Below are 25964 nucleotides of genomic sequence, written 5' to 3' on the forward strand. Positions count from 1 at the left end.
CAGAGAAAAGAGAAGAGTGTTTGAAAGACATTGTGCCAAGTGATGAAATACCGGAGCATTAAAATGGGCTGAAAGGGGGAAGCACGTGAATAATTGTTTATTTTTTAAAGAAGAAGCGATAAATTTAAAGGCAGCAGCCCCTGTGGAATTATTAATGGACAATGAGGTTGAAACCTTGGCTTTGCCTGGTCTAGCTGGGGGAAGATGAGCTATTGAGTGGCATTTGATCAATAGAACCAGCCAGCCACAGCAGATGGCTGAAGAGAGGCCAGGTGGGGGGGGGGACACACGGAGTAGGACAGAGCACAAGCTGAAGGTCTGCCCTTCTGTCCTCCGCTCCCCCCATCCACCCTCCACAGACTGAGTGCTTGGCTGGAGCTTCCATGCAACAAGGAAGAACCACACACACACACACACACACACACACACACACACACACACACCAGGTTTGCGAATGTCTTGTTAAATCATTACCAGAGCCACAAGGTCAGACACCGAGCCGTCTGCCTCGCATTAAGGTCTAAATCGACCTTTTTCTTGGCTTGTTTGTATGAGCGCTTTGTGGAGGGTGGGTGGAGGGGAGAAAGGCAGTTGTTCTCAGTGGAAGATACTGTTAACCCTACAGGCCTCCCAAGGATTCATACACATTCAGACACTGAAAGGCAAAGACTTCAATTGGCACTGAGATATTGCACCCCTTTCCACCCTGGCTCCCTTAGCTCATCAAAAACATAAATGCTTCATCTACTACTCACATATTCCTATGAACCCAAGTAGCCTTGAGGAAGGGAGCATACAAGGTCACTGAACTAATTTCACAATTTCAAGAAGCATCATTGCACTGAAAATACGATACACCACTAAGTGATCTTGCAAAAAAGCAAAACTATATTTTCAATTTCTGTTAAGATACAGGCAATGACCAATGTGCACAGGGGTTACATTCTGAGGCACCATGTGCTAACGTGAAATCGCCTATAATCGAAACACCCATTGAAAAACCCTGCAAACAGCTCATGCCACCCCTGCCCCTTTTTGTGCCATATTTGGGCACTTCTCGGTTTGGCACAATGCATGCATGCGCAGTTGCAAAAATATTGGATGTGTCCAAAACGATCAATCTCTGTGCACTAAACAACTGTGGTGGACTATAGTACACAAAAGCTTGTGCCATAATCAATTTGTCAGTCTCTAAGGTGTCACACGGGTCTAAACCTAATGAACCTAAGGCATTTCCGTGTGCTGCTCTGGTTTCGCCAGAAGCAGCTTAGTCATGCTGGCCACATGACCTGGAAAAACTGTCTGCGGACAAACGTTGGCTCCCTCAGCCAGTAAAGTGAGATGAGCGCCACAACCCCAGAGTCGTTCGCAACTGGACTTAACTGTCAGGGGTCCTTTACCTTTAAGGTGCCACAAGATTCTTCATTGTTTAAACTTATCTAGAACATGGTTGTGTTGGGAGGGACCCCAGTTCCAACATGTTATTTTCTGTGTATATTGTATTGGACTTGCAGTGGTGAGCTGGAACAGAAGGTGCACAAACATTGCAAGAATGTTTGCAGTCACATATCTCCACATGTGGTGGGAATGTCCCAGAATTCAACTCTTCTGGACATCAATCATACAAGAAATATGCAAAATAACAAAGCAAGTATTAGAAGCCACCCCAGAACTAGCCCTGCTGAACATATTCCAAGATAATAAGGCCCACTCACATTATAAAGTGCTCATAACCCACCTACTCTCAGCGGCCAGAAGTATCATAGCCAAACACTGGAGAGACCTGTCAGGAGTAAGCATGGACCAATGGTATCAAATAGTATGGGAAACAGTTTTATTAGAAAAAGTAACCAATAAACTGAAATTGACATGGGGACAAATGTTCCCGCTGATTGTTCCCAGGGTTCCCCCCCCCCTTTGTGGGGAGAACCCCCATTTCAGAGACATCATTATTATCACCTTTTCCTCCTGCCTAACCTGCAGCAGGGATCACCCCAAGTTGTTTGGGAGGCAGGAGCACAGTGCAAAGGCAGAAACATTATTACTATCATCTTATACATCCTTAGTTTTGACATTGTTGGCATCCTTCTGTCTCGGGAGACAATGGAAGAGTGCACCTTTGGGGGTGAAGTCAGAGTGTTGGAAGGTTGCAGCGCCTGCTGTGGCTGTAGAGACCAATATGGGAGAGATATGTTTTATTGCAGGTGAGGCAAATGAAGGCATCCAGTTGTGCTGATGCAGACACACCGTCATGTTTCTTCTCTCTGTGCTCCTCGCAGCAGTCACTATTTATTTAAGTGATCGAATAAGTCCCCCCCCCAAAAAAAGGGTCGTGCACAGGGCCATACAGACCATAAACCTGCCACTGTGAACACAGACACTTGTTGACTGTTCATGCGGGTGAAATGTCTATAAAACACAGAGCAAGGCAGATAGTTCAGAGAGCTGGCAACAGCAGCAGCCGAAGAGGAATGTCTGTGCTTTGTCTCCCTCCCCTTCCTGGGCACAGCCAGATGTGACCATATCTCAGACTGAAATGTTATCAGTGGCATATCCAGCTCCTGGCTCAAAACACCTGTTTTAATTCATTAATCTCCTGACCCCGGCACACGAGGGCTCTGTATTAGGCAGGCTATTTGCTGACCAGGCAAAAAGGCTGAACAAGATCAGAGGGGTGGCGTTCCACTCTCTGTACCTGCTGCTGCTAAGCAACTGAAGCTGATAGGACTGGTTTTCTGAAGTATTTGTGAATGATGGATCGGTACCTGGGAGGTAAAAGAGATGGGAATCTCCCCCTCCTGCCCCACTTAGAGAGGGAAATTCCTGATTATGCAGTTGAATCAAATGCTTAGCTCTTAGGTGGGTTGTCCAGCATAGATCATCATAAGAGACTGGAGTTGTAGCTTTGTGAGTACACAATGCAACTCTTTAGAAAGGCAGGGAATGGTTACGTAACATACTGAGGGCTTTAGAGGCAAGATGGACCTGCTTCATCAGATCACAAGCTCATACCATTTAACAAAAATTCCTCCCCTTCCTCTATTCAGACAATTCATGGTTACAACAATGGATCTCAGTGACATATTGAGGGAAATAATGTATGTTCCCTTGGCCTGCTCCTAACTGGCTTGACTCCTAAAGCTTTGCATTCCCTCTGTCATCTTCAGTGGCTATATGAACAGTCTAGCAAGAGGAAAGCAGAATATCCAGAGCATTTCTCAATAATTCTCCATTTCAGTTCTTTGTGTTTTCTTTGTCTAGCCACATTGATGTCCCACTCAGCACCTATTGTTCATCAAAGTTTGGTGTTCTTTGATTGTAGCCCAACATCTCTTTTCAACACTGAGATTTCAAAATAAAATTCGGTATGCACAAATAGGGCACAATTGGGTGCCTTTTTTTCAAACTGGGGCTTCACTTCCACAATCATTTCCCCAGGAGTCAGGAAAGAGACAAAACACCTTGCGACGTTATATTTACCCTGAACTCTACAAGATCACAATGAAGCATGGATTGTATGGTTCAAAACATAACCGTCTGAAGTCTGAACACCTACCCAACTCCTTCCACACATGCACACATCCATTTCTGAGGGAAAGAGAAAAGGGACAAAATGCATTATAATATACGGTACCCCTGAGTGTGGGGGGTTCATACTGAAACTTAAGTCTCGCTTCACATGTTTTATGTGTGATACAATCAGCAGAGAAGTGGAGGGCTTTCTTTGTGGTAGCCCCTGAATTGTGAAACCCCGTCCCCATAGAGGTGCATCTATCATCTCGCTTGTCCAGCTTTTGCTGTGTGCTGAAGATGACCTTCTGCAGTTAAGGTGCGGGGTTCCACCACTTTTGTTGTACTTATTCTGCTCTGTTGCATTTGTAATGATTTTATTTCTTTTTATCATCTTGGATATTGTTATTGTAATCCACCCTGAGACCTTATGGCGATGGACTGGTAAGAAATCTTCTAAATATCAATATGCATGATGAGGGCTCCACACAATTAAGGAGAAACGAGGCAGTGGGTCTGGCCCTGCCCCCAATATCATCATGTGCCTTCCTGATCCCCAATATCTGCTTGTTGAGCACTTACATCGGAATAGGGCAAGGCTGTGCACATAACCTTCCAAATGATAAAGAACCTTGAGCAACTGGAGTTCTAGATCACACAGAAGCTTATGCACATAGAGCTCAGTGTTCATTGGCTTCCTGTTGTCAGGTGTCCGTGCTCAATGTGCAGACATTGGGGAGGAGCTACATGATGTTGGGGTGAGGCCGGCGGCAGCATTGCCCCTTCGTCCACTTAATCATGTGAGGACCCCTTCGCAGATATAACATGGAAAGAGAGGGTGTTGGTCTGTAAAGTTTGTCCACGACTCCTTGACCCAAATAGCTGGTTTCAATGCAACTATTGTGAGTTGCAAACTGCCATTTATAGGGTAAGAAAAAGGCACTTCATTTCAATGGGCTGGCACTTGACTTATGCCCAAAGACAGACAGAGACCTCTTGTCATATCTGCTCAGATTTCAATCCCAACTATTTCCTCTTTTAAATTCAACAGCATGTAGACTGCTGACCAGACCAGACGGAAGTTTCTATCTTATACATGTTTGCCATTTCCTTTCAAGCTACTGTTTTGGTTTGGTATTAATTTTTAAAGGGAGGCACTGCAGCTTTAAAGAGATTCCCAGACTTCCTTTTGTGACTGCTGGAGTGGGCGGGGCTGCGGAGGAGGCGGAGACCAAGAAGAACAAAAATAGAAAGAGGCCAACAAAAAGGAGTTAAATGTGTGAGTGACAAGTTTTCAGCAACTGGCTTTAGCTTGAACTGAACCCTGTGAGGTCGTTTGCATGAAGAAAGGAAACAAATGAGCTGGATTTTCATGCTTGGTGGACAGTGAATGAATAAGCATCTTTTAAAACCCTATCAGGAACTCTTTGGATTGTCATTATAAGCTGGAAAAGAGAAGAGAGAGAGAGAGAGAGAGAGAGAGAGAGAGAGAGAGAGAGAGAGATCTGCTCATGTGAAAGAATCCCAATTCTTGCATTTCTACAGCAAATGGGATTGGAGTTCCTTGCATCATGGAGAATGGCACTGTATTATTTGAACTTGTTGTGGCAATGGTTTTTTTAAATAATAATACTAATCGTTGAGGAGCTGTAGCAATATGAATTTAGGACCACTCCCAATTTGACATGTTGGCAATGGGAGTCATGTGGAACTCTTTGCAGAGTATCTCAGGAGCTGAAGCAGTCCAGGTGATGCCCAGTTCATGTCATAATTCACACTGCTGCTCCATGAAAAAGCTGCCAAACATGGGCTATGGCTAATTCACACCATCCCTGAAGTAGCCAGATGTTTTGGCTGGCTGCCTGCAAGCAGGGTACCACAAACAATATTTAAGTGGGGAGAGGTGCAGTAAACCTATTTGGGGGGCCATTTCCAGTGGCATGCAGAAACATGAAACCTGTGCCTGGCATCAGTCTTAAAAATCTGTCTTGCAATGGACAGGAAGCTGACACATGCGGCCATTTCAAGACTCCAGAGTAGTTGTGTGAATTTAACCCTGTACTTGTTGCAACTGTCAACTTTCTAAAGTGATGCACCCTGCTGACTGGAGTATGAAACAAAGGCACCTTGCTTCAGCACTGTGAACTCTTTAATAACAACATGGCTGCTTTGGGGTTCTCCTTCTTGCACAGTGCCCCCTAGAGGTGCTTCAACCCACATATACTCCAGTGTGCGCACATAAAGCATCTGTGTGAATATGCTTCCCCATTCACAGCAATGGAGAGAGCAGCTTTGCAGACTCATCTCTTTGCACATACCTGTTTTTGAGGCACACAGCCATCCCTTCCATGGAAGTGAACAGAGACTAGCAGGGTGAGCAAAGGAGGTCTTAGCCTATAAGAAAGTGGGCTGAATATATGTCCGGTGTTTCTTATGATCTATACTGTTATTCATCATAAAGAATTCCTTGCAAATGATTAGTAGAAAAACTATTTCTCCCAGTGTTGTAAAATCAATAACCCGCTTTGTAATGAAGCCATTCAGTGTCGCTACTTTTCATTCATTTTCGCCAAGATCCTAAGCTTTGTGTGTGGTGTTCCATATGTGTACTGGGGCTTCTCAGGCCTCCCCACTCCCAATTCCTCAAAGATCCTCTGGAGAACATCCAAAAAGATGTAAAAGGCTGTTAAGCAGCAGAGAAACCAGTCATACACCTCTATCTGCTTTTAGAAATGCTGTGTGTGTGTGTGTGTGTGTGTGTGTGTGCGCGCGCGCGCGCGTGCGCGTGCGCGCACAGATCTCTCTAGGTCACAGATGGAGATCCTATTGCTCTCCAGGTTTTATTAGACTACAACTCCCATCATTCCAAAAAAGTGGCCATATTGGCTGGGGCTAATGTTGTAGGGATGTGTACAGATGCCAGGAGAGGATATATTTATTAGCTATTCGTTTTTAGCCTTTTAGCTTAAGTAATCCAAGATGCTTTAAGGCAGAATGGATTCTCCTGGTATTTCCCCCTTTCCTCCCCCTTAAAACAATAATCACACAAACAGTCTTGTGAAAGGTAAAAAGAACATTGACTCACTGCTGCAGAATGACAGATACAGCAGCTTTGTTAAGGCCAGCTTAAAATGGTAATTCAGTTACACAGGCATGCTTAAATCTAACTTAAGATGGTGTCTGAGCATTGGAGCTCAGACATGCAGATTGTTCTCACATTTCTGGCTTGATGATGAAGGTGTAGGAGTAAGAGAAGAAAGAGGTAAGGACAGGCAGGTAAGGACAATATATATGACTATGCCCTCCCCCTGTTAGGGCACAGTGGGACTGTCTCTCACAGAGTTCTCTCTAGCAAATGTACAAGAAAACTCTGTGAGTGTCAGCTTCTATCATGTGCCTATCTAGCAAACATGCGTTGTTGGTTTGACTGCATTGTAAATATCCCACAGATGTCGCTTGGAGCTCAATGACATTAGGAAGGCCATAGGTTCTCCATGCCTGCTCTAGATCCTGGTCCAAATAGATATAACAGAGATCATTCATACAGTGGTACCCCGCAAGACGAATGCCTCGCAAGACGGAAAACCCGCAAGACGAAAGGGTTTTCTGTTTTGGAGGCGCTTCGCAAGACGAATTTCCCTATGGGCTTGCATCGCAAGACGAAAGCCCATAGGGAAATGCTGGCGGTCGGGAGCAAAGACTTTCGCCCACAGCCGGCCTTCAGAAGAGGACCTCTTCTGAAGGCCGGCGGGGGGCAAAAGTCTTTGCTCCCCCCCGCCTGCCTTCCCCCCGCCTGCCGGGGCGATCTTAAAATGCTGGCGGGCGGGAGCGAAGCGTTCGCTGCCGACCCCCAGCATTTTAAAATCTCCAAGGGACAGCAGAGAAGTCTCTGTCCCGGGGAGGTTTTAAAATGCTGGGGGTCGGGAGCGAAGCGCTGCCGACCCCCTGCATTTTAAAATCTCCCCGTGTCCCGGGAAGGTTTTAAAATGCTGGGGGTCGGGAGCGAAGCGCTGCCGACCCCCTGCATTTTAAAATCTCCCCGTGTCCCGGGAAGGTTTTAAAATGCTGGGGGTCGGCAGCCCGACCCCCAGCATTTTAAAATCTTCCCGGGACACGGGGAGATTTTAAAATGCTGGGGGTCGGCAGCGCTTCGCTCCCGACCCCCAGCATTTTAAAACACTGTTCCGAAGGGGGGGGGGACACCTGCCCCAGCCGCCCCACTTCGGAAAGCTGTTCCGAAGCGGGGAGGGAGGGCGGGGACATCTGCCCCAGCCGCCCCACTTCGGAAAGCTGTTCCGAAGCGGGGAGGGGGGGCGGGGACACCTGCCCCAGCCGCCCCACTTCGGAAAGCTGTTCCGAAGCGGGGAGGGGGGGCGGGGACACCTGCCCCAGCCGCCCCACTTCGGAAAGCTGTTCCGAAGTGGGGAGGGGGGGCGGGGACATCTGCCCCAGCCGCCCCACTTCGGAAAGCTGTTCCGAAGCGGGGAGGGGGGGCGGGGACATCTGCCCCAGCCGCCCCACTTCGGAAAGCTGTTCCGAAGCGGGGAGGGGGGGCGGGGACATCTGCCCCAGCCGCCCCACTTCGGAAAGCTGTTCCGAAGCGGGGAGGGGGGGCGGGGACATCTGCCCCAGCCGCCCCACTTCGGAAAGCTGTTCCGAAGCGGGGAGGGGGGGCGGGGACATCTGCCCCAGCCGCCCCACTTCGGAAAGCTGTTCCGAAGCGGGGAGGGGGGGCGGGGACATCTGCCCCAGCCGCCCCACTTCGGAAAGCTGTTCCGAAGCGGGGAGGGGGGACGGGGACATCTGCCCCAGCCGCCCCACTTCGGAAAGCTGTTCCGAAGTGGGGAGGGGGGGCGGGGACACCTGCCCCAGCCGCCCCACTTCGGAAAGCTGTTCCGAAGCGGGGAGGGGGGGCGGGGACACCTGCCCCAGCCGCCCCACTTCGGAAAGCTGTTCCGAAGTGGGGAGGGGGGGCGGGGACATCTGCCCCAGCCGCCCCACTTCGGAAAGCTGTTCCGAAGCGGGGAGGGGGGGCGGGGACATCTGCCCCAGCCGCCCCACTTCGGAAAGCTGTTCCGAAGCGGGGAGGGGGGGCGGGGACACCTGCCCCAGCCGCCCCACTTCGGAAAGCTGTTCCGAAGCGGGGAGGGGGGGCGGGGACATCTGCCCCAGCCGCCCCACTTCGGAAAGCTGTTCCGAAGCGGGGAGGGGGGGCGGGGACATCTGCCCCAGCCGCCCCACTTCGGAAAGCTGTTCCGAAGCGGGGAGGGGGGGCGGGGACACCTGCCCCAGCCGCCCCACTTCGGAAAGCTGTTCCGAAGCGGGGAGGGGGGGCGGGGACATCTGCCCCAGCCGCCCCACTTCGGAAAGCTGTTCCGAAGCGGGGAGGGGGGGCGGGGACATCTGCCCCAGCCGCCCCACTTCGGAAAGCTGTTCCGAAGCGGGGAGGGGGGGCGGGGACATCTGCCCCAGCCGCCCCACTTCGGAAAGCTGTTCCGAAGCGGGGAGAGGGGGCGGGGACACCTGCCCCAGCCGCCCCACTTCGGAAAGCTGTTCCGAAGCGGGGAGGGGGGGCGGGGACACCTGCCCCAGCCGCCCCACTTCGGAAAGCTGTTCCGAAGCGGGGAGGGGGGGCGGGGACATCTGCCCCAGCCGCCCCACTTCGGAAAGCTGTTCCGAAGCGGGGAGGGGGGGCGGGGACATCTGCCCCAGCCGCCCCACTTCGGAAAGCTGTTCCGAAGCGGGGAGGGGGGGCGGGGACATCTGCCCCAGCCGCCCCACTTCGGAAAGCTGTTCCGAAGCGGGGAGGGGGGGCGGGGACATCTGCCCCAGCCGCCCCACTTTGGAAAGCTGTTCCGAAGTGGGGAGGGGGGGCGGGGACATCTGCCCCAGCCGCCCCACTTCGGAAAGCTGTTCCGAAGCGGGGAGGGGGGGCGGGGACACCTGCCCCAGCCGCCCCACTTCGGAAAGCTGTTCCGAAGTGGGGAGGGGGGACGGGGACATCTGCCCCAGCCGCCCCACTTCGGAAAGCTGTTCCGAAGTGGGGAGGGGGGGCGGGGACATCTGCCCCAGCCGCCCCACTTTGGAAAGCTGTTCCGAAGTGGGGAGGGGGGGGCGGGGACACCTGCCCCAGCCGCCCCACTTCGGAAAGCTGTTCCGAAGCGGGGCGGGGGCGGGAACACCTTCTGAAGGCGGGCGGGGGGCGAAAGTCTTTGTCCCCCCTGCCTGCCTTCCCAGGGGCTTTTAAATCGCCTCGGAGAGCGGAGAAGTCCTCCGCTGTCCCGGGGTTTTTTAAAATGCTGGGGGTGGGAAGAAAAGCCCTTGTTCCCCCCCCCCCCCAGCCTTCAGAAGAGGTCCGGGGACAGACTGTCCCCGGACCTGGTCTGAAGGCGGTTTCCCTAGGAACGCATTAATTGATTTTCAATGCATTCCTATGGGAAACCGTGCATCGCAAGACGAAAAAACCGCAAGACGAAGAGACTTGCGGAACGAATTAATTTCGTCTTGCGAGGCACCACTGTATAGGCTGACTCTGGTCCCAGCTAAAGTTGGCCATGGCTAAATCCCATAAAAGGCAATGGCACTTAGACTCAAGTAATTTTAGCTGCATTGGGTACAAGAGGTTTTATATTCTTTTTTTAAATCGATTTTGACAAGGGTTTGCTATTTTCTGAAATTTCTTTTGTTCTTTCTTTTGAAACAAGCTGCTGTGTAATTTTTAAAGTGTTGCATGGATGCAGTATTCTGTACACCCACAGAAATGGAAGTGTTCCAATTGGTCACCACTTCATTACACATTGAAAAGGGCAAAAAGAAACCTTGGTTGTAATGATGACTGTGGAGCTGCCTGGTGAACAGAAATGAAACCATCATGTGCTAAACATTGAGCAGAGATAAATGGAAGAGTCTTTCAGTCTTCATTATAAAGTCTCCATGGGCTTGCCAAAACCATAGCAACCAGTTCAAGCAATGATTAACCGAATAATGTGGAAGCAAAGCGGTGGGGGTTGGGAGATGCATTCAAAACCCTAAAACATTATCCGCTGCTCTAAAAGTTGTAAATTTCCCCACAGTATACAGAGCAAGGCTCAAAAAGGAGGCTGCAGAGCCGTAAAACCCACTTAAGTGAATACGTTTAAAGAACTAGCTTTAAAGTTGTTTCTTTTTAAAAACAACCTACTAACAACTTTTCTGAGCTCTGCAATATCTACATCTTGCTAGATTCCATTCTTTATGGCCCCGTTTTCTTTTACTCAAAAGGATAATTATTTGCCTAAAGTATCTATGATTTTGAGGGGGTGGTATTTTATTTTGATTACGACAGTAGGTTACATTTTCCATTAAACCAGTTTCACACTCTAGCAAACCATTGTTTTAGTCTTAGGATGAACTTCCATCCTTTTGCAAGCTGCATCATGGTCCCCACAGATAATAACAGAATGTGCAGGCTACAGAAGTGGGGAACCTGCGGCCATTCAGAGTTTGTTGTACTCCAAGTCTCTCCAGGCCTAGCCAGCCTGATCAGGGCTCATGGTGAGAGCTGTAGAGCTACATTCCTGGTTCCCAATCCCTGATACAGATATTTTCTATTTCCACACAGTTTAGGAGCTAGAACCATAGCATCTCTTGGAAGCTTATATCCTATCAGCCATCCATGTGGACAGATGGGAACAGAACTAGCTGGAGGCGAGGTAGGTGTGATGGGCAGCCCAGGGATTTTATTGCTGGTGCTAAAGACCCCATAGGTTTGTGGGGGCGGGGAGATACCACCCCAACAGAAATCTCTTTTCTGCTTGACAAGGGATGTGAAACACAAATGAGTTGATGAGCCACTTTCCCCACCTAGCAGGTGCCCAGATGCATAGTATTTCACACACAAAAGTCTATTTCACCTGAATTTAGCTTCACAGCTTCAATAAAACATCAACAGTTGAGGGGGCAGGAGTAGATATTAACCCTGTATCAATGCACCCCATGTTAAATAGGTATGCTTAGAACAGCTTCATATATTACGATCAGTAGCTGGCGGCTAGCAGAGCTTGGGTTTGTGATGCCCAAAAGGAAGAGGTGACACAGATTACAGATGACAATGAACACTGAGCAACAACTGTTTTCAGTGGTTTTCAACCAGTGCACCATGGCACCCTGGGGTGCCTTGAAAGATGGTTAGGGGTTCCACAGGCAGCATTGTCCCTCTTTCTTTTCTCTCCTTCCTCTGATGCCCTTTTGCTTCTCTGCCACCCAAAGACTTGCGCAGCTGTTTGTTGCAGCAGCCCTGGCTACAAGCTCCCCAGGCAAATGGTGCCTCAGGTGCTGGCCAGGGGGTGCTTCCCAAGCCCCTGTGGAGTGGTGTGAAGAGGCACCTCTCTTTGGGTTGGGGGGGGAGCTCAGAGACCAAGGGCAGCAGCTGCTGCTGCCCAGAGGACTGCCAGGGAGAGGAGAGGAGGCTGAGGGAACACTTCACAAGGGAGGGTGTTCGAAAAGCACTGAGGGGCTGCCAGCTCTGCAGATGAGGGGTGACATAACTGGGCTCCTGAGCCCCACAGGGTGCCACAGAAAGAATGTAGCTGGTCAAGGGAGCTGTGGGCTCAAAAAGGTTGAAAACCTCTGGTTTAGGTCATTACAAACAAGCATAACCAGCTAGTGGCTGAAGAAACTGGGCAGACGGCTGGTGGCACTGGCTTGACACATCCACAGCAGTTTGGTGTCGTTTGTGAAAGCTCCTTGCTGTGGCTCTCGTATTTCAGCACCATGGCCAGTGGCTTCCCTTCCCTAACGGCCTTTGCTCCACAAAATGGTCTTTATACACTTGGCATTTTGCAGAGAGATTCTCCCAGCACCACACAAATTTGTGGTGTTCCTTGGCGACAGAGAAGCTGGTACTAAGCTAAGTGGTCAAAGCAATGGGCAGGCAATCCACCCGCTCTGGTTCATTTGCTCTGCTCATTGCCAAAATAATTGGCTGGAGGTTCTTTGCTAAAGGAGAAGGAAAGGGCTTTGCAGCGAGACGCTGGAAGGTGTGGGGAGGGAGCACTTCTTTCCACCAGATTTGAAGCTTGTATAAGTATTATAGAATTGGGGAGATGGCAGGTGACTTGCTGGCATAACAAGACACAAGCATTGCCAAAATATGGCATCTCTCAGCAAATAGCATGGCAGAGAGTGCAGACAGTTCAAAATCACCAATTTTGAGATTAAAAAAACTCTCATATTGATGCTTCCTTTGTGCCCCGCATGAACCCTCTATAATCCAATGTTGGGTAAAGATGCCCCAGGGTAGTCAACATGGCACCCTAGAGAGGTTGTTGGACCCATTGTCCCTGAATAACATCAGAAGTGCACCACACTGGCCACTGCTGCCTTAGCCTCTTTACTAATAGTTCATATTTTGGGGTGATTGGTGCTTTACTGTTGTGGCAAGCCAAAGAGAAAGAGAGGAGGAGGAGGAAGCATATTAACCAGCAGGAATGTGGCAGGCATCAAGGCACAGATGCTATTCAAAATGCTGCTGCTACAGCAGCAGCAGCAGCAACAACAAAATAATTCCTTAGATTATAGTGAGAACAGTATAGAAACTTATATCTAATTAAAACTGAATAGTGAGTTATGTTTAGGAAGAAGGGGTAATGTTTGGCTGCAGGAGTTGCCAGAAGAAGGTGCACAAAGCACCATCCAACTGTCTTAGGGACTCTACTCCAGATTTGTGCAGGGTTTACTCCTTAGCCTTTTATTCTCCCAAAGATGTCCTGCAAGGCAGCAGAGGTCCTGGGTCATAATTTTCCTTCTCCTAGATGGGCTACCTTCCCAGGTTTATGAGCTCCATTTACCTCTCACTTACCTCTACAGCATGTGCAGAAAATGCCTTCTTGGCCATTGGACCCATTATTGGTCTCATCCACTCCACCCACCGGAGCCTGTCTTTGCATGCAGGGGAAGTCCCAGACTCACCGAGGGTTTTACACCCATTGACTACCCCCACCTGGTTTAGCTAGCCAGTCAAAGCCATTCCTGGGGTGTGGCTGCTGTCGCATGCTGACAGCTTCTAGCAGCCACAGGTGAGAGCTGAGTGCAGGTGAGAGCCAACTACCATCTTCAGTTTGTTCAAAAACGGGATCTGGCAGCAGGTGACAGAAAAGAGCTCTGTCTCAGAGCCCCTTTGGTCATAGTAGTAGACAACACTGGGCTAGGTGGACAGCATAGTATTTTGGTGTTCCTATGCTTCCTACATCTCTAGGTAGCAGTGTGGATTTAATGGGAGTTTGAAGAACAGCATATACCACCTGAAGGTCCTTAGAGGAAAAGATACAAATGAAATAAACTCTTAGCAGTGCAATCCTATGCACATTTGCAATCCTATGCACTCAGAAGCAAATCCTACTGTATTCAACATGGCTTACTATTAGGCAAGTGTGTAAAGGATTGCAGCCTAAAAGGATTTTGTTTTGGGGGGGGGAGTGAGTAAGATTTAGAGGCCACCCTAGACCATAGTCTAGGTGCTCAGGAAAGAAAGAAGATTTGGGATTAGGAAAGGAGGGGTGCAAGAGAACACAATAAAAATAATCTAAGGATTTGGCAGGAGCTGACAAGTATCTATAAAGCTGGGGAGAAGGAAGTTTTAGGGTATGTGCAGGTGGGTTAATGACCGGTGACCCTATGACTCACCTTTTTTCAGGTCACCAGGCATTGCTGGATCCATTCATTCATTAAATAGCCTTTATCAAAAAGCCCCAGTGCCAAAGTACTTACTTGGAAATGTGTTCCATTGAGATCAACGGAATGTATTTCTCAGTAAATGTGTGTAGGGGTCAGGATGCCATTCAGATAGAAACTGAGAATGGGGGGCAGGGACAAGCCTTGCCAAAGCATAGGGTCCAACCCCCTCTTTTCTGAGCTGTTTTCCCCAAATGACCGACCAATCGCAGGGCGTGGAAGCAAATGCCACCCATTCAGGCGAGTTAGTGAGTCTGGGTTTACGGAGTCCGAGTCCTGCATCTCCTCCCATAAAGCGTCTATCTCTTCATTAAGTTTTGGCTGAATTCCTGACTTCAGAGGCTGAGGCCCACCCTCTCCTGTGCACATCAGATTAAGAGGATGGGCAGAAAGTCGCCTTGGCCACCCTCCGAAGCAGGGCACCTCATTTAACGTGACCCTCAGGGCAGGGAGAATCAATGCTCTGAGCTGAGAAGTGAAAGTCATTCCAAGCGGAGGGTCCACAACAATCCCAGGCCTACAGAGATCCCAGCTTGGGCTGTTGTTTTGCAAGCCTTGCCTTTTCTTCTGGAGCAGGGTTGGTGGAGGGAGGGAGCGAAGTGCATGTGCTTTTGTCCCCCAATAACCAAATTTCTTTTGTTCTACAAATTGCTTCAATAGCCTCTCTTTGCTGGCTGGCAAATGGGCCCCTGCTGACATCAGTTAGCATGACAATCGCCTTTTGGCCCAGAAGCCTCCCTTTGTTAATGGGCTGCATTGCAAAAGAGGCAGTGGGAGAATGGAGAGAAAAGGGAGGCACCATAAATCTACCTCCTGCAAACTGAGTCTGGGGAGGAGGAGGAGGTGGTGGTGGTGGTGGTGGTGAAAAAGGAGGAGGAGGAGGAGGAGGACAGGGTGAAGGAGGAGGAGGGAAGCTCCAAGATTCATGGGTTTTAGGCTGGGCATTCTTTAACCCAGACAAAGCCTCTCGGATGGAGAAGGGGGAAATCTCTGCAAGGCAGGCAGCAATTGCCCTTTTTAAAAAAAATCCCTGGATAAAACTGAGATGATTCTACAGAAAAAAAATAGCAGTAAGACAATCCCTTGGATTGACCTTGCAAAATTATCCTGTACTTTGAGTGAAAGCAAACTGTATGCTACCCAAATTATATTTTAGAGAGACCAACTTTCTATACACAAACCACTCAAAGCTCGACAACACGATACCAGATTGTGATGTGAAATGGTGTATTGAAATGCAAGTCTGGCCTTCAATAAGCTACCTAATTCTTAGGCCGGCTTCCCCATATTATCAGTCTCTCCAGACAACTAAGAATGGCTCTCCCTGATGTCATAATCTATAGCAGGGATGGGGAATCTTTTTCAGTGTGAGAGCTGCATTCCATGCTAGACATCCATCAGAGGGTCACATACTAGGATTCAGGGCCAGCCTGCCCATGAGGCAGATTGAGGCAGCTGCCTTGGGTGGCAGAATCCGGTGGGTCCCTGCTGCCAGAGGAGAAGGGGCAGCGGTGGCTTCACACAACATCTCATCACCACTGCCACTTCTCACTTCTTCCATGGTGGAAGAAGCAAGTGCCAGGGAAGCAAGAAGGGTAGGGAATGGTACCTCCATTGTCTCCTGAGACAGACAACGGTGGAAGGGTGGCAGCAGAGGGAAGGGGCTGCACCTTCCTGTTCCACCTTAGGTGGTGAAATGGGCCAGGCCATTTAGGCGAGATCAGAGGCAAAAGGAGGCAGAGCAACAAATGTCAATGTTAATTTGGTACAGTAGGCTAATTTCCATGAAAACTCATGCACTGTTCTCTACCTCCGTCCAGGGAAGCAAGAGGCATGATCAGAGTTCACAGACACAGTCCAGACAGACAGAAAAATTCAAGGAGGGTACAAGCATGTCTGGTGATTAGTGTGGCCTGACAAGAGGAGGTATGGCTAAGGAAGGAGTGTAGCCCTTGGGAGAGTGCTGAGGGCCAGATAGAATGGCTTTAAGGGCCACAATTGCCCACTCCATTCTATGCACAATGACACATAATGTTTGGTTGTTTCCACACCCCACTCTTCCCCTGAAGCTTAGACCTTGATCCAACTTGTACTTAAGAAGCAACACCCACCAAGCTGTTTATCTCTAGAAAATTGGAATGAGATCTCCCACCAATTCGGCAACTGTAAGAAGAGTCCCATTGGATCAGGCCAATGGCTCATTGAGTCCAACATCCCATTCACACAGCGGCCAACCAGATGCCTGTGGGAAACCCACAAGCAGCATTTTGATCACGTGATCACTCTCCCCTCCAGTGGCCTTCATCAACTGGTGCTCAGGAGTGTCGCTGCCTCCCTCTGTGTCGACTGTGAAGTTTGCTTTTTTGAAATTAGGGGGCATCCTAGCCTAGGTTAGTACATATAGAGTTCCATTGGGAAACAACTGAGGCTTATATTTTGATGTTTTTTTAGGGCAATAACATTCAGGATCATCTTGCCAATTTTAACACTTTCATGCTTAGGTTTTAGTTTGGTTTGTTAGAATCTTAAATGCAACAGCACCCATGACTGGAGATGCTGCGGGAGGCATCAAATTAGAAGTCTACGGACTGTTATTACTATTACATTTGAGCGTGGAAATTTTGATTTGAGAATCTCTCTCCACACCCCAACTTTTAAAATATAATTCTTGTCTTCAATTGCCCATACAGTCATACCTTGGTTCTCGAATGGAATCTGTTCCAGAAGTCTGTTCAACTTCCGAAAACCAAGGCATGGCTTCTAATTGGCTGCAGGAGCTTCCTGCACTCAATCGGAAGCCGTGGAAGCCACGTCGGATGTTTGGCTTCCAAAAATCGTTCACAAACTGGAATATTCACTTCTGGGTTTGTGGCATTCGGGAGCCAAAACACAAGGCGTTGGAGAACCAAGATACAACTGTAGTTGAAAAGGGAAATTTCTCTGGCTTGGTTTTTTTTTTTTTTTTTAAATACCCAGGACTTTCATATACCAGCATGTACCATGCAGTGCCCCACTCTCTAGTTGTCTTCCGCCAGCATAAGAACATAAGAAAAGCCTTGATGGGTCAGGCCAGTGGCCTATCTAGTCCAACACCCAGTTCTGACAGTGGACAACCAGATGCCTATGGGAGCACAACAGCAGCCTCCCCACTTCTGATTCCCAGAAACTGGCAGCCAAAGGCATACCGTGTCCAACGGCGGAGACAGAATAGAAGCAGGTCACCTCAGAGTTCCAGCGCTCACTGTCTGCAGCACACTTCTTGCCAGCCTCCTGGGGTCCCATGGGAAACGCCAAGAGGCAACCTTATATAGCAACTATTATCCACTTGAAATATCAGCCATGCCCCCCACACTGGGAGAGCTTTGGTGCACCGGAGAGGCTTTTGTGAAATGTCAGTGGCTGGGCCTCCTTTGCTGCCTATAACCAGCTCCACCTGCAGCTCCAGGTGCAAGCATTGCTCTTCCTCCGAGCTCTGCAAAAACACCACCAATTACGCATTAATCTCAGGCTACTCAGTCAAACCCCCAGGAATGAAACAACACCTTCCTTCATCTGCGTGTTTGCTAGTTAACCTTCATCCGGGTTTTGATTGGGGCCATATATCACTTTTGAAATAAACTGGGAAGCTTTTGTAGAGCCAGGAGGCTGTTTGCTTGTGCGCTGAGGAGCACCAACAAATGGGTGACTGTGTTTCTTGGAGGACGAGAGGAATGTGCAGATATATTGCCAGAACTGCAGCCACTGGGTAGCTCTCCTAAAAGGCCACCCAATCTTGCAGGGCTGTGGGTTTCGCTGGGTGCGCTTCAAATTACATTGAAAGCTATGGTCAAATGGCCATTGATGTGATGGAAGCTAGAATTCAGTGGGCTGGAAGCCACTGGGCAGAGAGGACAGAAGTGCATGGTTTCCAGTCCTGTAGACTTCTGAATCTGCCAGCAACTGGCCCATCTCTGGATGAGAGGGACAAGGAATTAGACATATATATATATGATTGTAGTAAATGTTTATATAAAAACACTGTGCTGAAAGTGTGTTGCTCTATAAATGGGCAGCTTACAGATCCATACCAGCCACAAAGGGATTTAAGCAAGGTTTTATCCTAGCTCCCGCTCTATTTACCATAATTTATATATAAAGGATACTGTTCAGAGTTTAACATCCCCAGAGTATCATGCCCCTAAATTGGCCACAAAAGTCATCTCTATATTACTATACGCAGATGATGCGGTACTTCTACCTCAGACAAAAATGGGCCTAAAAAGATTTATGACGGCATTCTCAGGATACTGCCAAAGAGGACAGCTGGCTGTGAATGACAAGAAAACTAAAATCATGGTGTTTTCAAGAAACTATAGGGTGCATAGATTGTATATGGATAATCAATTGATCGAACAAGTTAAAGTCTTTAGAAGAAGAGTTTGGATTTGATATCCCGCTTTATCACTACCCAAAGGAGTCTCAAAGCGGCTAACAGTCTCCTTCCCCCTCCTCCCCCAGAACAAACACTCTGTGAGGTGAGTGAGGCTGAGAGACTTCAGAGAAGTGTGACTGGCCCAAGGTCACCCAGCAGCTGCATGTGGAGGAGCGGAGACACAAACCCGGGTCCCCAGATTACGAATCTACCACTCTTAACCACTACACCACACTGGCTCTCTTTAAACACCTCAGCCTTATTTTTCAGTCAACAGGGTCATGGGGAGCACATCAGAAATATGCAAAAGCAGAAGCGTCTCAAAGCGCCAAAATTCTGACATGCTTTTTCCATCCAAAAGGTGCCAATCACATACCACCAGCACTTGAAGTGTTTAAAGCTAAACCCCCAGCACAGTTATTATACAGGGCTCAGATTTGGACAGACACTCACCTTGGATCTACAGAAACTGTTCAATCTAAGTTCCTAAGGCAATTTTTTTCCTGTTTCATCCTGTGTTCCAAATGCTTCATTGTGCTTGGAGGCTAATCTCCCCTCTGTTGAATTACAGACTTGGTGTAGGACATTTAATTATTGGCTTTGGCTAAATTAAAACCCCACCGGTCTACTGCCCTTAGTATTGCAAGATTTTCATGAGAGCGCGTGGACTAAAATTGTCAACCAAAAACAGCTTTACTTTTCTGGTTTACCACCACAATAGTTATTAACACCAGGCTTCAGTAAAGCAAACAATTTAATTAGACAGCGCCTATATGATATTGAGCGACAGAATAATATGGCCAAGATAAGGAGATTTTGTCCATGGTATGATTATTTTACACCTAGTCATATTGACACATTGGCACCCTATTTGCAAAATTTAACAATTCCAAAATACAGACGCGCTTTCACTTAAGCAAGTTTTAAAATGCTGCCTTCAGCTGTACTTGAGGGTTGATTTTAAAAAATTACACTGGAAAAATTGTTGTGTCCATGTGGAGATGGCAGTACAGTGGTACCTCGGGTTACAGACACTTCAGGTTACAGACTCCACTAACCCAGAAATAGTACCTTGGGTTAAGAACTTTGCTTCAGGATGAGAACAGAAATTGCATGGTGGCGACATGGCGGCAGCAGGAGGCCCCATTATCTAAAGTGGTGTCTCAGGTTAAGAACAGTTTCAGGTTAAGAACGGACCTCTGGAATGAATTAAGTTCTTAACCCAAGGTACCACTCTATTGAATCAGTGGCTCATATGCTTCTGGCTTGCACTCTTTATAAAGATTTGAGGAGTGAGGTTATTCCCCCTCTACTACTGTCCATGCTGGGTCGCTCAACCATTGCTACTGTGTCCTTTCTTCTAGCAGATCAAGATAATCAGGTGACAGCAAAAACTGCAAAAAAAAAATTAGCAGGGGCAATTAAAATAAGATCTATTATTTGATTATTGATGTAAACCTCTGGAATGTATTTTGTGTAGTTTTTACATCTATCTTCAGTTCATTTTATTTTATTATTTTATTGCTATGGCTAGTGGCTGATGCAAATAATGATTCTTCTGATTCTATATAATTGTAGAGGTGGAAGGGACCCTGAGGATCATCTAGTGCAACCCCATGTAATGCAGGAAGATGCAGCCGACCCACACAGGAATCGAACCTGTGACCTTGGCATTATCAGCACCACGCTCTAACCAACTGAGCCACTCAGTGCCAGTTTTGCACACAAGCAAAGTAAGCAACATCTTAGAGCCTCAGATTATGAGAGTGCCTCTACATACCAAAGGTACAAAATTTCAAGTTTTCATAGCTGGTTTAAAAAAATGGAAATGGGGAAAACAGGTGCTAAAACAAACAAGATTGTTCTGATATGACAAAAATATGGATACACACGTATTTGTCATGTTGTGTTTATGGATCTGTGCAGCAATCACTTTATAGTTTATCCTTTGGCCACATCATCAGTAGCTACGCTCTCCTTTAAAAAATTACATTTGACATCAGGTGCAGAACAGACCTACTGTGGATGTTGTATCTTCCATTTAGTAAGTGCTAAACTGTGATTGCTCCTGTTGGGAAGGTGCCCTGAGGACGATTGGTGGATCCTTATCATTTGCATGTGCATTTGGAAAGTTCTCTGTGTTCATCAAGTTTGAAAGGAGACCACTTCCATATTTTTTTCCCAAAGAAAATTTAATTCCCACCACCAGCAAAGTCATTTTAATTCTCCCCATTGTAACTCCGCAACATGTATATAATATAATCTTCGGTACCAAACATATATACTGTATATATAATATATTCATATATTCATATATTTGTTCTGAAATAGAATCAATAAATACAAAACAGTGAGAAATTATTATAAATTATTATCTTCAGTACAAAAAGAAGGGATCAATGCTTCTTACGGGCGTGGTACCATTTTACAGGGAAATAGGAGCTTGCAGTGCTAGTCCGTAAATGTCTACTCAGAAGGAAATCCCACTGGATTCCATGCTGCTTTCTCCCAGGTAAGTGGGTATAGGATTTCAGTCTTAGTCTGAAATGTACCAAAAGGCAGAGACTTTTTATTAAATGCATGTGTACTTAGCACATACATGTTCACGCTCTCTCTCTCTGTGCCCCCCTCACACACATGCGCACTTCCCCGTGTAGAGAAATTCCTCGCTTCAGAGGGACTGTCACAGTGAATCCCTCTGCTTTCAATTCAATTTTAATTGCAAATAAGTTTGCTGTTTCTCTTTCTTAGAGGAGTGTATGGGCATGGGAAGCTGCTGCTGTATGCTGAGGTGAGCCACTGGTCCGTCTGCTGCTGGCTTTGCTGCCTGAGGCAAAGGATAAGATTCCATGGGCAGATGCCAGTCAGACTGGCTGCTGAATCTTACTTCAACACTGGTGGCAGGACGGTGCCGCAACAAAGGGCTGCTGTGGGCTAGCTTGGGGGAGTGTACAGAGCTGCTTGGGTGATGTGCAAAGCTCTGTCATCCAATAGAAGGGAACAGCATGGGAATCTCAAAAGGGACCTGCTGCCACTGTCCTCCCACAGCCCTGGCCAGCTGCCACATTCTGTCTAATGGTAGAGCCGGCCATCCCACCCAGGGCTTAAGGCTTGCAGTGGAAATGCCAATTGGACCATCTGTCACTGAGTGACATCCCCTTTAAGCTCATGTTGACCTCTCCCCTCCAAACCCCAGACACATTTTACCTGCCTGTCCAAGTTGCATTCACACACACACACACACAAATACACAAGTTCACACGTTTGCATGCTGCTTGATTCACCCAGAGCAACTACCACTTTAGGTTTTATGCTCACCACTGTTTCTCGTTTTCTTAGAGCATATGCTCTGTCATAAATTATGCCACCCTTAGCGTGTGTTGAAAACTGGGTAAGGAAAGCCCATCCGTCCCACTCTCAGAGGCTGATTCTATACATGTTGACCCAGAAGTAAGTCCCATTGTGTTCCTCCCAGGGAATAAGGCATAGGATTACAGCCACAACCACTCAACCACAGGGTGGTTCAAAGCGAAGGGCAACTAATCTATATATTAAGTGCTCTTGAATATGTATTTTCCCCGTGAGTGATTTGAGGGTGGTTTAAAAGAGCAGGTTCACCCTCTCTTCAAGACATGCTCACAGAGATTTTCAATCAATCTGGAGTTGTCCTGGATAATATTCCAGATTCATCCTCCCAGAAGCAAAAGGCTGAGCTCCTATGTCCAAGCAAGGTCCCCCTGAAAGCAGCAGTTTCTAAGCAACTGCATTCAGTATGGAGATATTTGGGGCTTGGGGCAGTGGGGAATGCAGCCTAGTGAAGCACCTTAGGTCCTATTGGGTTCAGTGGGAGAACAGATGTGCTTATGCTTATGGCCCTGTGTTTTGATTTAGCCTGCTGTCCACACTACCTCCAATACAGTGCAATCCCACCAGAACAAACATAAAAGGTGGGAATCAGTAGGTGTTCTCCTTTTAGGACCCAGAACTAAATGGGGGGGGGGGGGGAGATTGGAAGAGATGCAAAAGTTGGCATGAAATGGTAAGACATTGCTGCACGGGGAAAGGGGGCGAGTATCCTTGCTGGAATTCCACACTAAGTGAGCGCACCTTGCTGCGTTGTTACAATAGGGTGCAGTTAACCCATTACAGATTATGATTATGATTATTATTATTTAAGTACAGTATGAATAAAATCTCTAAGTACCAAAGAGGATGAGGCAGCGGAATTAGCTGCCTAGTGATGTCATGAGCAACTCTCCAAAGGGTGACTTTGAGTTACACCCAGATTTTATGCTTATGGAGGCTGGGGGGGGGGGGCATTCCTCCCCACCCCAATTCAGTGCTGTCATTTGAGCCCTAGAGAAAACGCAATTTCTCCCTTAACGTTTTATGCTAACTGGGGCAAGGCCACTGCATATGACCGCTGCACAGTCTCCGGATGAGAAAACCACCCCATCTGGAAAGTCTCTGGCGCAGAGAGGGGAGTCCTCCTGGTGCCTCCGGACGCGGTCGCATTTCAGCTTCCATCATATTCACCCCGCGGAGCCAATGCTCAGGGATGATGGGAGTTGTAGTTCAACCACATCTCGGGAGGCTCCAGGTTCCCGATCCCTGGCTCTGAGGGCTAACATGTCTTATTTTCTTCCCAGCCCTGTCTTGGCTTCTCCAAAAAAATAGGGGGGAGGGGTGCGTGGTCAGGAAAATTGCACAGGTCAAGTGGAGGGAGCTCTCCCTCTTAAGGTAAAGGCTGAGGCGAATCTAGTGGAGGGGAGAGCGTTCTCCTCTCCCAATTGGGCGGAGAGCCGAGCCGCCCCAGTTCATGCGCGCACGAAGTCCGTCGAGGAGGGGATCTCGGGCAAGACTAGACAGCTCAGACGAAGTCCGGGAAGACCGCGCGCTCCGGGGGGCGCCTGAGTCGGAGAGGGCCCCCGGCGGGGGGCGCCTGGAAGGAGTCCGTGGGACTGAGGCTGCCCTCTTGCGAGCCGGGCGAGTCCAGCGAGGCGGCGTCCCACTGGCAGCAAGCGGGCCAGGCAGCCAGGCTGTCGCAGCCGGCGCCCAGCTGCTGGAAAGCGGCGCCCACCTCGGGGCCCGGCCCGGCGCCGGCCAGATTCTGGTCGGCCAGGCGGAGGGTCTCGGTGAGCGCCCAGATGTAGTTGTGGGCGAAGCGCAGCGTCTCGATCTTGGTCAGCTTGGCGTCGTCGGGGAAGGTGGGCAGGACGCCTCGCAGCGCGTCCAGCGCCGAGTTCAGGTTGTGCATCCGGTTGCGCTCCCGGTCGTTGGCCTTCATGCGCCGGCTCCGCTTGGCCTTGTTGGGTCCCAGCCCCTCGCCCTTGCCGGGCCCTCGGCCCCGACGCCCTTTCGCCGGGCCGCCACGCGCAGCCCGCGCGCCCACCTCGACCAGGAGCAGGCAGGGGCTGGGAGACGAAGGCAGGCTGCCGCCGGCGCCCAGCGATGGGGAAGAGGAGGCGAAGGAGGCGTCGTCGTCGGAGATGCCTGACGAGGGCGGCTCCCCCTCGCTGGTGGTCGAGGCTGGCGAAGAAGAGGCCGTCTTGGGAGACATCCTGCAAAGCAAGCGGAGAGAGGCGGGCGAGGGGGCCACGTTAGTGGCAAGGAGGCACCCAAAGAGATGGCGCAGGGTTGTGGGCGCGCCGTGGCACATCCACGGGGCGAGCCTTTCCAGGGGAAATGGGTTGAGAAGGTGGGTGCGCTGCAAGCAGGGATCCCGGGAATCTAAAGGGAAGGTACCCTTGGGTGCTGCAGCTTCGATGCTTTGTGGGAGAAGAACTTACATGTGCCCTCGCGCAAGGCACTGAAATAATTAATCGATGGGCAAGTACCAACTTCTTCTTTTTTTCTCCCCCCCTTGGGAGAAATAAGCTGGTCTTTAAGCCCCCGAACCAGTTTGCAGCTCTTAAGAAGAATAGGACTGCACGAGGAACGGAAGCTTCTGGGCGTATGCAAAGCGCCTTGATCTCTCTGCCCAGATCATCGACGGCTCCCGGCGCCTCTCCGATGAGAGGCATTCAGCTCCGCAGAATCCACAAGGGGAATCTTCTTACCTGAGCCAGAGGCGACGATCTCGCTTTGGGAGCAGCCCACCTTGGAGCGCGAGGCGAGGAGAGCGCCTACCCCGACGGCAGGAGAGTGGAGGCTGCAGGTCGGGCACACGACTGCCTCGGGGCCCCTATATATAGGGCGCAGAGACAATGCAGGGTTTCCTGATCTGGGCAGCGTGTGGTGCTTTCTCTGTCCCGTCCCGTCCTCTCCTCCCTCTCCTCCCCGCCCCCCCCCCCGTCCGGTTCACCCCCGCCACCTCGCCAAAGCGCGTCCAGCTTGGCACGCTTTATCTTATCAGGCCGGCTCGGAGCGTGCCTGTCTCGTTACCGCCCGCAAGAGGCCAATCAGAGAGGCGCCTCCGGGCTGAGCCACGCGAGCCCCTTGCACAGCTGGCGGCCCAACAAAGAACTTGTGGGGGGGGAGATGCCCCTGTCGCCTCCTCAGCAGCAGCAGCAGCCCCCCCGCAATAGAGACGCACGGGCGAGGTGCGCCCGCCAAAGGCGCAAAGCCCTTTGCTTCATGGCAAGGTGTTTGTGCGCGCGGGCGCCCAAGCAGAAGCGCAAGATTGCCAAGCACTGATAGAGCTGCCGCCTTGATGGTTCAAAAGGAGAATGGCAGCAAAGCTTCTTCAAATAAACTCCTAAAACACACGCGCCGCTTTTCTTTTCGGTACAGCTTGGTTTATTTTTACGTATTTATTTAATGGCATGTTAGCCTTCCGTTTTTATGCGTTAGCCAAGAAGAGGTCTTTGGAATCTTTCCTCCCATGCTGCGCAATCCTAGACGTATCTACTCGGAAGTAAGGCCCATTGAATTGAGTGGGGCTTACTCCCAGGTAAGTGGATGGGTGTAGGATTGCTTTGCACGTGCAGCAATTAAGATGGATTCTTGGAGGGGCTACAAGCGGGTTTATGCGCAGTAGAAAATGCATCCTGCAAACTAGGGAATTCCTTTAGTACAGTATCCCCGTTTCCAGAACTAGTATCTAGTCTGGGAAGCCCGCCCATGAAGGCAGCCCCAGGGGGCTAACCTGTGGTCGAGAAAGAGTTTACTAGCTCAAGCGAGCCGAAAGATTTAGTGGAAATTTGAACTCGGGTCCTAGTCTGAAACTAATTTCTACGCAACATAGATACATTTTCGGACCATCCCTCCAACAAAAGCATGATATGAGATTTTTCAGCATTTGAGGTGCTGATTAAAAAAAAGAAAAGAAAATTGCAAAAGGCAGATTCAAACTAGATGTCAACTTAGTGAAAGCAACTAGCCAAGCAGAATG

At 49.2% G+C, this 25964-nt stretch overlaps 1 protein-coding gene and 1 non-coding gene across 2 annotated transcripts; both read right to left on the bottom strand.

Annotated features, from left to right (window-relative positions):
• Positions 1-20269: 20269 nt before the first annotated feature.
• Positions 20270-20345, bottom strand: TRNAI-GAU (transfer RNA isoleucine (anticodon GAU)). The gene has a single exon. It is a non-coding gene; the product is annotated as a tRNA-Ile (tRNA).
• Positions 20346-20590: 245 nt separating this feature from the next.
• On the bottom strand, positions 20591-24807 carry NEUROG3 (neurogenin 3). Its single transcript, XM_028729472.2, has 2 exons — positions 24691-24807; positions 20591-24192 (listed from the first exon to the last, which is right to left on the bottom strand). The coding sequence occupies exon 2, from the start codon at positions 24189-24191 to the stop codon at positions 23502-23504; it is 690 nt and encodes a 229-aa protein (XP_028585305.2). The 5' UTR covers position 24192; positions 24691-24807; the 3' UTR covers positions 20591-23501.
• Positions 24808-25964: the final 1157 nt, after the last annotated feature.

This window comes from Podarcis muralis, chromosome 6 (assembly GCF_964188315.1).
Source record: "Podarcis muralis chromosome 6, rPodMur119.hap1.1, whole genome shotgun sequence".
NCBI lineage: Eukaryota > Metazoa > Chordata > Lepidosauria > Squamata > Lacertidae > Podarcis > Podarcis muralis.

Bases quoted from the DNA above. Each gene is read 5' to 3' on its own strand.
- NEUROG3 (XM_028729472.2), bottom strand. From the start codon at position 24,191: ATGTCTCCCAAGACGGCCTCTTCTTCGCCAGCCTCGACCACCAGCGAG.